The sequence below is a fragment of the Bremia lactucae genome, linkage group LG12, assembly GCF_004359215.1.
Source record: "Bremia lactucae strain SF5 linkage group LG12, whole genome shotgun sequence".
Classification (NCBI taxonomy): domain Eukaryota; phylum Oomycota; class Peronosporomycetes; order Peronosporales; family Peronosporaceae; genus Bremia; species Bremia lactucae.
The window spans coordinates 651844-663473 of record NC_090621.1 but is presented as its reverse complement, the minus strand read 5'-3'; the positions used below and the strand labels follow the sequence as shown (position 1 = coordinate 663473).

At 46.9% G+C, this 11630-nt stretch overlaps 3 protein-coding genes across 3 annotated transcripts; 1 reads left to right on the top strand and 2 right to left on the bottom strand.

The window, feature by feature from the left end:
- Positions 1 to 734: 734 nt before the first annotated feature.
- CCR75_007297 (uncharacterized protein) lies at positions 735 to 1476 on the bottom strand. Its single transcript, XM_067965358.1, has 2 exons — positions 1189 to 1476; positions 735 to 1127 (listed from the first exon to the last, which is right to left on the bottom strand). Exons 1-2 carry the CDS (start codon positions 1348 to 1350, stop codon positions 1062 to 1064), a joined length of 228 nt encoding a protein of 75 aa, XP_067820705.1. The 5' UTR covers positions 1351 to 1476; the 3' UTR covers positions 735 to 1061.
- Positions 1477 to 1532: 56 nt separating this feature from the next.
- CCR75_007296 (uncharacterized protein) lies at positions 1533 to 4172 on the bottom strand (the record flags this gene model as incomplete). Its single annotated transcript, XM_067965357.1, has 1 exon — positions 1533 to 4172. One exon carries the CDS (start codon positions 4170 to 4172, stop codon positions 1533 to 1535), a length of 2640 nt encoding a protein of 879 aa, XP_067820700.1.
- A 2665-nt stretch (positions 4173 to 6837) lies between these two features.
- CCR75_007295 (uncharacterized protein) lies at positions 6838 to 7504 on the top strand (the record flags this gene model as incomplete). Its single annotated transcript, XM_067965356.1, has 2 exons — positions 6838 to 7443; positions 7475 to 7504. The coding sequence occupies 2 exons, from the start codon at positions 6838 to 6840 to the stop codon at positions 7502 to 7504; spliced, it is 636 nt and encodes a 211-aa protein (XP_067820706.1).
- Between the last annotated feature and the right edge of the window lie 4126 nt (positions 7505 to 11630).

The window sequence follows — 11630 nt, the reverse complement described above, 5'->3', positions numbered from 1 at the left end:
GTGGGCGTCTTCGCAGACGACCCACCAACGTGGCCCCTTTTAGGTGGCATCTTGGGCGCCGTGTATAGAAACACGTGCGCGAGAGTGATCGAGTGAACTAGCGGCGCGTAAAGCTGCTCGCAGTTCCTCTCTCCTCTTTGTCGAATTTAAAAATGTAAATTCGTTCTTAAAGAGGGGGATGGTGTAACGGGCTAGAGTTGCCCTAATGTTACACAGTCCCCATTAAGTACATTTGGTACTTAAGGGGATGGTCAATTACTAAATAATAGTAATTAGACCCAACACTCGGGTGTGGTGCACATTTGTGACCAACCCTTGTGGATGTGATGCACATGGGTGCATTCACATTAGGAGGGATGACGCCCAGCGTCATCCATGATGACGGCTAGCGTCATCAGTTACGCGAGGTATCTATAAAGATACGCTCGCAATACATATTAAATGATATCTATAGAGATATCATTTTAATTGGTAAAAATAGGTATTTGTATTTAATTCTATTAAATATAAATCAGTCTGAAATTTACTACCTACTTGGTAAGTGCGCACGAGGAGACGGATTACCGCTCCCGTGACGTCACTTCACCAGAGTTCTTAGTGTGTTGGGTGAGGTCGCTTGCGCGCCCACCACAACTACCTCACTGCACGCAAGAGAAGCAGGTGCAAACCGCTTCCTCGCTGTGCTAGGGTGTGTGCTAAGTAGAGCGTGGCCGCATTGCGACGTGCCCGCCTACACATACTTTATTTCTATTACTTTAAAGTCCCTTATTTTGGCATGAAAGGTTGCGGCTTGGACTACGCGAAGCATTGATTGCCAGATTGCAAATCGAAAAGTTTGCTCGCGGACACAGAACAGTCAAGAGATGAAACAAGATCGATTGCTCTTGTAGCAACTATTACTTAAAATCAGACTGGCAGCATTTAAACACGTACACGAACTGCTTGTGTTTACGCTATCGAATTTAAGTTTTTATTTGAATTGGAGAAAAATATAAGTGTCACTTTTAAAGAAAAAATCACTTTATACGATACCATAGCTTGGTAATTCTTCATCTGCTTGTTTACTCTGAAGTATGTTGTTCTACTTGAAGGCGTTTCCGTGCTTCCACATTCACATAAGCAGTTACCTTGAACATCACAAAACGTGACAATAACCAGTGATTACAACGAATGGAGTTGCTCACGTACCCGACGCTCTTCAATATACTTGCTTTGCAAATAGAAACCATAGTATGCCCCAGCAAAACCTCCACAAACCGCAAAAATGGCACGACCCGTGGAACTCCCACCTCCAACGTTCACTCCTGCGCGAGGAGTGCCTGCTTTCATCTTGGGGCCGTTCATCGCCATAAGTTCTATCGTGTGTGTACACCAACAAAGCCCACAACTCTCGAAATGAATATTGTGGGTATTGTCGACTTGCTCCAATGCCAATCCTAATATTATCCACAAGAGAAGAAAAAGGATACAAACCGAGTGTTTATTTAATTGCTACCTACTTGAAATTATTGTCTTCTCTACAAGAACCTCGCTTACAAATTATACGGATCCGTATACGAAAACCCTTGAAAGACATGACTTTGTCCCAGCAGCGGCGCCTCCGACACGACCGAGTCCACGACTTCTTGTCGCTTGAAAAACTCGGGCACATTCGTCACTTCGCCATCCGATGTCACTACAGGTCGAAACGGCACCGACACGTCGCGTTTGTATAGTCTTTCCCAATCCACTTTTGCAAAGAACGGATGGTCCATAATCTCTTGTGCCCCACACGGTCCCGAACCCAATCGTTTCGCCGGATTTCGACAAATCAATCCACGCAAGAGCGACCGGGCCTCTTCTGAAAATTCCAATGGAAATCGTAACGGTAATTTGACAATATTTTGAAAATTGCGTTTCCGATTCGCGTGGTAAAACGGTGTATACCCCGCAAGCATTTCAAAAATCAAGACCCCCATGGACCAATAATCCACAGCTTTGCCATACGGAATACGACGAATGAGCTCGGGTGCAATATACTCGGGAGTCCCACAGAACGTTTGCATCCCGTCTTTACTATCAAATCGATCATGAGACAATCCAAAGTCCGTCAAGGCAATAAATCCACGATCGTCCAAAAGAATATTTTCCGGTTTCAAATCGCGGTAGACAATATTATACGTATGCAAATGCGAAATGGCCAAAACCAATTGCGCAGCGTAAAAACGCGTTCGGACTTCATCAAAATGCATGGCACGATGTAAATGAAAGTGCAACGTCCCTCCATTGTAGTAATCCATGACAAAATACAGCTTTGCGTCGCTCTGGAACGCATAGCGCAATTTGACCATAAACGGGTGGTCCACACCTTGTAAAATACGTCGTTCGGTTTTGGTGTGTTCCACTTGATTTTTGGCAAATACCGCGGCTTTTCGAATTACTTTCATGGCGTAGACTTTGCCCAAGTCTTTGCCGGAAGCGCCAGCAATTTGATGGGCAGTCATGCCCATGGCCATCATGAAACGAGGACTTAAGAGTTGCGTTCCTTTTTGAGGTACTTTGCGGCGTACTAGCATGACTTTCCCAAACGCGCCTCGCCCGACAACACGCAACAGATCAAAGTCATCGATACTTACCGATTCGTCTTCGCGCGGTTGCACGAAGGTAGCAGTCCCGGGATCGGGACTACCCGTTGCGAGTTTTACCGGTTTTTGTCCATGTCGTGACTCGTCGATTTGATCGGCGCGAGCTTGGTGCTGGTCGCCCAAGAGCGTGTTAACTTGCAATTCCCGCGTTGCGCGACGTTGGAATTCGTACGGCGTCGGAGACGTGAGAAACATAAATACCGTGTCGAGGACTTGTTTCGTCGTGTACGCAGGACTTTCGTTCGCTCCTTCACACGGTCCTGCAGACAAGCAAATGCATCCAAAGGCTGAAAAATGCGCAGCGTTTGGTCCATTTGGACTCGTGGAAGACCGCGATAACGGTGACGATGGATTGATCGAGTACGTCTCGTCAGTACTCGAGGGTGTCGGGACGCCAGGAGTCGCGCCAAAAGCAGTAGCATCGCGACTTAATTCGGTATTTAGCGGATACTCGGACCGTGACCACGAAATACTGTGTTGTGAAAAAAACCGTTTAAAACCGGAATTCCACGACGGATCCAGTTTATGGGAACTTTCAATAAACGCCACATTGCCCAATCGGCTTTTTAATTCATACCGGTATTTCGCAATCAATTGTGTAACCAGTACCCCTCCGTACCCATACGCAATAAAATGCACTTTATGGGCTGCCGAGGGAAAAATATAATTCCGCCACACATGATCGCAGTGTTCTTCCGCGTTACTTGAACCTCGTATCGGCATTTTTTCGACCGTACCCTCCGGTGTAACCATTAATTGCGTATTCATGTTGGGATTCATCACCAATACACCGTACCCTGCTTCAATTGCTTTTTGAAAATACGGCAACATGGAACCCACTTGGACACCATCTTTTAGCAAAACACTGCGGCTCCAAATGCCACAACTCAGACCTCGGAAAGAGCATACAAACACCAAGAGTTTCTCGGCCACACTAAAATTCTTACTTGTATGAAAAATACACCGCGGTTCATCCGTGTCAATCATCATACGAAAACCGTCTTTTGTCGAGCAAATACTCGACGAACTCGAACGGACAGAACTCCCTGCACTCACGCGACTGCCCACGGTACTCGAGGCAGGGGAAAAGCCTGAGCCTACGGATCCGCGTTCGAATTCGAGTGGCGGAATTGCTTGTTCAAGGAACAAGAGTTCTTGCAACATACGCGTGTGAACGTGGCCAATAAGCCCACGCAGCACGTCTTCGCCGTACTCGCGGATCTCGAGCTTCGAGATGCGTGCATGCGTGGCTTTGTTGCGCACATCACCGCTTTCAGTCAATTCAAAGCGCTCATTGGCCCACGCAGCCGATGCGGCAGTAAAAGCCGTGGGCATTGTGTCTTCGGAGATCGTACCCATGTCCCACTTGGGCAACGGGGGTCGACGACTCGTCGCGGGGTTGCTACTGGCACTGCTCGTGCTCGAAAGAACAATTCCGTCCATAAGAGCGGTGAGCGTTGGACGCTCGGTATTCGAAGCATTTGGACCTTTAACTGTGGGCGTAGCGCCATGGGGTGGCGGTCGAGCGTCCCACTTGACTTTAATCATGGCGCCGTGGGACGGACAAGAACGTGAACTGACTCCCTTTCGAGGCAGATAAATTTGACACGACGAAAAAAGATTTTGTACCAATGAGCGAGTGGAGAGTGCCCTACCCGCATTGTCGACGAATGAAAGTCAAGAGATGGGTACCCTCTTGCGAGAAGGGCTTTTTAGTTTCTGACCTTCATTCTGGTGGCGAATACCTTCACTCTGAGGCCCAACTAAGTGTTTGACGTTTAAATGAGCATGGGTCTGTCGTGGTGAAATTGCGGTATGCGTACTTCCTGTGTTCTACCTTGATGCGACTGCGACGCATAGAGGTTTGAAAGTGGCAACTCGAAACTTGAGCAGCCAGGATGCGATCGCTTATAGTGTCCGTTAACATTCACGCTATTTAATAAAAAGCGCTGCATGCTTGCACTTTTTGCACCTGGACTTGATGTCGCAACATGCCTAAACATGTTAAGTTCTTTCGAATGTGCTGTCACTATTAGTTGCCGAATGTTGCATGTATAGTCGACATGTGGCAATTGCCAATTCAAGCCTCTTCTGAGGCTTGCAACTCGGCCAATCGATTTGGTAATTTAAAAGTTTTGTTTTTTATTTGCAGGCTTCAATGGAACGATGGGACTATATGCGCTTAAGTGCAATCTCTCAACTTTGTTTAATTGTAGACTCTTTGCATCATTTGGTTTGATAATCTTATTGGCCACCGTCGTATTCGCTTTCTGTGCTCGACGCTGCCATTGTCAGACGTGCCGCATGTATTTGCCACCAAATTGGCACGTGTCAAGTCTTATTTGCTCACTCTTCGCTACTTAGACGACCTATTCAGTGCGAGGTGCGACATCCGCTTCGAAATAAAGGTGATAGATATATCACGCACAGTTGCATTAACATAAAGTGCACCCTCGAGACGATTGTCTGCTTATACCACACTGATTTCGTCACCAGAAGCTCAAACTTTATTTAAATTTCACCTTCTTAAATTCATTATAAAAAATGAACTTGTGTCCACCTATAACAATGTGGTACTAAAAAATGACGTGTTCTAAGAAATATTGCAATAAGACAACGCATGCTTTACAATATTACAGGACTGAGCTGTAGTCAAGAAAACATATACTCAGATCGAAGATGCAATAAATTAAAGCAATGGTAGCATTTTGCAATTCCTACGATGTCTTGTGCTATACGATGTCGATCGGATTCGATTTAAACACATACGTATTTTTTTCGTCATCGCACGCTTTTTAAGCGTAGAAAAATCGGTAAAACAGCCATGCCAGTCGAAGGGCATGCGGTGTTTACGTCAAGCAACATTCTTTAAAGGGTCGGTATTGGCAGCAAATATGCCGATCAAATAAGTCTTTCATCGACGCATTAAAGAATTGATTCCACAAGTCAACGGATACGTATGACCATGTCCTCTCCCGTACTCCCCGAGTGGAAGTTTGCAGAATTCTTGAGAATTTTTTCTATAAACTATTCTTAAGTGGCTATTTTAAGAACACAAGGTGGAATAACTGTTGACGTGGAGCCTAATGGTCGCAACGCTAAAAATATAAACTATTTCGTATCGTTTGTCATCAAATTCATGGAGCCGATGCTCTATAACTCGGAGAGGAAGATACGGAAATATATTCAAAGGCTTTATAAGTGGTAAATTAGGGTGATCCTCGTGCATTCTTAATTTTGGGTCCACGCATCCAAGGGTGCCTTGAATTAGGCTCCGAACGTTTTTATACCACAGTACTGGATGTTTCGCGCTTGCCTCTATTGGCCAAGGATATTGCTGACGGTCAAACTAGGAAAATACATCGACTATGTATCGTTCACTAGATGTGTAATTGATTGGAACAGCAGAAGAGTAAAGCTTCAAGCGAATGACTTCCTTTTTTTCTCTTAGAAATACACTTTTACAGCAAGCTTTAAAGTGCAGTAAGTTTTGGCTCTTTATTGCACAACGCGTCAGACTGACGCATTCCAATCCTGGCAGTTACTCCCTTCGCTACAATGATACAAAACAAAGGAATGTAGACCATTGTATTACAGAGCATCACTCGCCGCACTTTGCACTTCCTACATCACGGAAATTGTTGGCGCGACGGATTTGAATTTTATGAAAGTCTTGCGAACGAAATGTGCTTTTCTGGCTTAAATGTGGCAATGTGTGACGAGACTAGTTACCGTTCGATACGATGTACTCGGTGTCCTATAATTGCCCTTTTTACCGCCAAAGCAAGGCCACAAAGACGAGTGGCATGCTGACCGCAAATGTCATGAAGATACAGCGGTAGTTTCCTGACTTTTTCCGCAAGTACCGTCGTCGACATGAGTTTACAAATCCAATGCTTGAATAGTGATGTCCACCACATTAGTTTCGGATACCGACCTGGAAGATACCAACCACGCCAAGTCCTAAAATTTTTGTAACTACACAACTTTTAATTTTCCGTATTGCGTCTCACGCGGTTCTTTGTATTGCTACTTGTGTCCAGTGGGCATCCCTCGGTATTGTGCACAGCGCGCTCGCTTCGTCAAGTTGCACACGTCGCCATTTCATTGCAAACCAAGACACAGACGGTGTCCACGTATTAAAAAGACCGGTGCATTTGTGTTGCATCTCGGAACTCTTTTTTGCATCTACTTTCGCCACAAAACCCAACTCATGGACTTCCCGTCACCCCACGAATCGGATGTGGAAATGATGCACACGGACACGATGCTGCACGCGAATCTCGCGGTTCATTACGGCCATCCCCACCATCCCACGCATCGCCCATTGCCACCACATCCTGGGATCCCGAGCATGAGTACTGACCCGCAATCGGTCTTCTCCGGTGTGTACGTCCCGGGTTTGAGTCCCATGGATCAGCCACCGCAGAGTGACGCCATGGAAGAATATGCGCGTCTCATGGGCATTAAAGTCGAGAACGACGACCCGCATGCCACTGCCTATGGCCACCATCCCCACCCGCACGACGTTGCAAAGATTCAAGCGAATGCCGCGTACTTTGAAAATTTGATCAATCGCGATCGAAACGACGCCATGGATGACGGCACGAACGTCACAAGTATGACGCTGCCCGCAGGCATTGGCAGTGGCATGAATGGATTCCTCACTGCGCCCATGCCCCCGTCTGCCCCTTTGTACAACAACCCGACGTCTGAACTTGCGTTCCACGACGGCGCGTCACGACTGTACGACCCTAACTCGGGCAACGTCTTTCGTGGCCAAAGTCCTCCGCTTCCATTCCATAAAGGTCCTCAAGGGGTTCGCCCTGGGATGTTGCCATCCGAGATAGTCGGTTCGCAAACACTCCCACCGGAAATAATTTCGGCCATGATTAAAACTACTCCGGCACATAATTTTGACAACTTAAGTGAAGATGAAAAACAAGCGCTAATTAAGGAAGAAAAATCCCGCGAACGAAATCGCGATCATTCGCGCAAGTCGCGATTGCGGAAGAAAGAATTTGTCGAGTCGTTAAAGCACGAAGTTGGACAACTTCAAGTGTACCAGCAGATTTGTGAACAATGCATGGATTGTATTGCGCTCGTGGCAGCAGATCCGTCGGCGGTGTTTCTTTTCTCGAGTGCTGCGTATACGCGCGTCCTGGGGTATCAGAACCACCAGATTGTGCCACGACAGACGAGTTTCTTGGATATGGTGCACCCGGTACGTTTCCGTTTCTAGTGGATTGCATAGGATTGTGTTGCTAATTAAGGAGCTTGGCGTCGTAGGATCATGTGCAGGAAGTCCGTGGGGTTTTTACCAAGCTCAATACACTTGGCGAGACGTATCGATGTACGTCGACTACTAAAGTCTCTTGGGATGGAGGGCGCTTGACATGACGTCTTTTATATGTTTTAATTTCATAGTTAAATTTCGGATAAAAGCCATGAATGGCGAGTACTTTCACGCGGAGACAACGGCGCGCTTGGCGGAGAAGGGAGTTGTGTGCTCGACGCGCGTGGATCGCGTCATGTAAGCATAAAGGACATGGTGAAGCGCGTCCAGACCTTGCAATCATAGAGGGGCGGGCAGGCGAGTGGAAGGTGACGTATATTTTAATCTGCTTGGAGCTCTTGGACGTAACGATTTCGCATTAAGACATTAAACTTGGATACTTAACGTAAATATACAGACCGCGTATTAAAGTTACGATTTTGGATCGTAACAAATTGGTCGATTGAAATAGTTGCCAAGCACTTTGCCGTTTTAGACTTGGACATGGTGCTTAACTGCGAATTCGTACCACGATGCGATCTGTCAAGCACGTGGAGAGCTACAATTAATCGATCGCTAATGTAACTTTGTCACCCGCGTGTTCACAATAAATGCTGGGAAAGAAGCACAACTTTGTTTACACTTCTTGTAACCGGGTGTGTCGTTACATGAACGTAATTGTTAATTAATATATTATCTTAAAGGTGGATAATACTTGGAGAATTATTATTACTTTACGTGGTAATATTCGAAAAGCTTATCCATTGGTAGATAGAGACCATTTCTATAACGGGCTCAAGTTGCCCTAATGTTACACTGTGCCCGTTAAGTAAAGTTGGTGTACTTAAGGGGAGGGTCAATTACTAAATAATAGTAATAAGACCCAGCACTCGGGTGTGATTCACATTTGTGGCCAACCCTTGTGTATGTGATGCACATAGGTGCATCCACATTAGGAAGGATGACGCCCAGCGTCATCCGTGATGACAGCTAGCGTCATCCATTACGCGAGGTATCTAGAAAGATACGCTCGCAATACATATTAACTGTTATCTTTTGTAGACGGGCACGTCGTAATGTGGCCACGCTCTACTAAGACACACACCCTAGCACAGCGAGGAAGCGGTTAAACCTGCTTCTCTTGCGTGCAGTGAGGTAGTTGTGGTGGGCGCGCAAGCGACCTCACCCAACACACCAAGTACTCTGGTAAAGTGTCGTCACGGGAGCGGTAATCCGGCTCCTCGTGCGCACTTATTAAGAAGAACTACTTTTTAGACTGATTATGTTGAATCGTACTAAATATAAAGACCTATTTCTACCAATAAAAATGTCATTTCTACAGATAACGCTTAATATGTATTGCAAGCATATTTTTCTAGATACCACGCGTGACGGATGACGCTAGCCGTCATCCCTCCTAATGTGAATGCACCCATGTCCATCACATACTCAAGCGTTGGCCACAAATGTGCACCACACCCGAGTGCTGGGTCTAATTACTATTATTTAGTAATTGGCCATCCCCTAAAGTACACCAAGTCTACTTAACGGGGACTGTGTAACATAAGGCAACTTTAGCCCGTTACACCATCCCCCCTTTAAGAACAAATTTACATATTTAAATTCGTCAAAGAGGAGAGAGGAGCTGCGAGCAGCTCTACGCGCCGCTAGGTCACTCAGTCACTCAAGCGCACGTGTTTCCAAACACGGCGCCAAAGATGCCACCTAATAGGGGCCACGTTGGCGGGTCGTCTGCGAAGACGCTTACTCAATCTCACACTAAGCGCATGCGCAGCTTTAATTCGCCGGCCGCGTCTAATGCTTTAGTCAAAACGCCGACAGCTACTGCTGCTGTCGCGTTAACAGGGCTAAAGGATCCATTCCACTTTAACAGTGAGGATGCTGATCCGTCGCTCATTGTCGACTACAATTAGTCGAAAACGTTCCGTCACCTGATAGTAGTGATGCGGACAACGAGGTCATGAGGAATGATGATGCGGCATTATTGCCCATCCAAACTTCTCTCATGGCTCACAACATGGAGACAGCATCATTTACGAATGCTGTCCCGTCGTCTGCGCTGGAAAACGCAGCGACAGGTAATGAGAGCGCTGCCCATAAGGGCGCAGCCGCTTCTCCGTTGGGTATAACCACAACGCCTTATGCTCAGACCTTAATTCATAATGGTTCTGACATAGAGGATTCGGAGCCTAAAGCACCGCCGACGACACGTGAACGTGCTCAGTCGGTGTCACTAGCCAGTCGTTTAGAATGTGGCTATGTGACGGGTGGCATTCCAAAGATGCCCCCTCCATCTAAATGGCCTCGTTTAAACGGGCCAAGAGCGTCGCTCCTAGACCGCGCTCTTGTAGACGCACATAATTATTATGGCGTCTTTCAATCATGGAGGGCTCAGGGAAAATCGCTTGGGCGTATTTTCCCGATCCCGGCCGTGTTGCGTTCAAATGAAACGCCCGACCAATACGAGGCGAAATTCCTGCGCCGCATTCATCCGCATTCTGATGCGATGAAACAGTTGTCGCAGCGAATTAATTTCGCCTGCTTGCGTGTGAAAGAAACCATGGGCGGTACTGTACCCCTTGTTTCTTCTCACAACGCTCCTTCTGCTAGTCTATTTGAGACTAGCGAAGAGGCCTCAGCTGGTGCTCCTTTTCATAGGCAGCCACCAAGCCGGGCACATCAATACGTGGGGTATCGATCGGTTCCCATGAATAAAAACTCTTATGGTAACCTTTTTATTGGACGAGGATCTAATACCCTTGCCTCACGGAGCGGTGTACAAGCAACCTTCCAACAAGGAAGCGTTGATTCCCACCCACATCCATTAGTGCAGGCGGCGCCCGATAGGAGTGGCGATCTCGCCCAACTACTCGCGGCTGCCTTACCTTCGTCCGTTAAGTCACAGGTGTTAAGCGCTGCTGAATGACGTATTGCGGATCTCAAGTCAAGTCTCACGACTGACCTCGGATCTCGTTGATGTCCGAGCGAAGGCTCGTCAGGGTTATGAACGCCTAAAGACTCGCTTGGACCTCTTTGAACGGATAATGCTGAGGGATCCGCGTTACTCGCGTGATGTCCCTCCGCTCTCCAAGTCCTGTTCGTGGTTGGAGAGATCGGTTCGATAGCTTTTCGCCTTCACCGTCCTCCTCACCCAAACGACGCTCGACTCACAGTCGGCGTCACTATCGGTCTCCTTAGACGGATAGGGTTATGTGACCTCATTTGGGTCTACATACCGTTTCAGACGACCCACGTAAAATAAGGGGTGCGTCTTCATATACGGGAGAAGGGTGAGCCTATAATTTAGGTCTCCAACCTCTTCTTCCACTGTAAAGGGCCCAATGAAACGCGGCAACAACATCGTAGTACCTCCAGGTAGTACAGAAATTGCATTTACAGGTAGGGTAGCAGAACTTAATAGTACTTTTTTACCCACTCTAAAGCGTTTATTATTTTTGCGACCATTTCGGTCCGCATATTTGTTTTGCTTGTCCTGTGCGCTTGCCATTGCGTCACGGACTTTTCGTGTGATGGCTAATCGCTTATCCACAAAGCGGTGAGCCTCGCTCACGCTTTAAGCATCAAACTCGCCTATGATACTGCCAAGAGGTCGGTCATAAGGCGTAGTTTTATTGACCACTGCTAAACTGGCAGGGTCACTAGGGCAGGTTTCTGTCTTTGAGATGATACCCTCATGGGTCATCGTCATA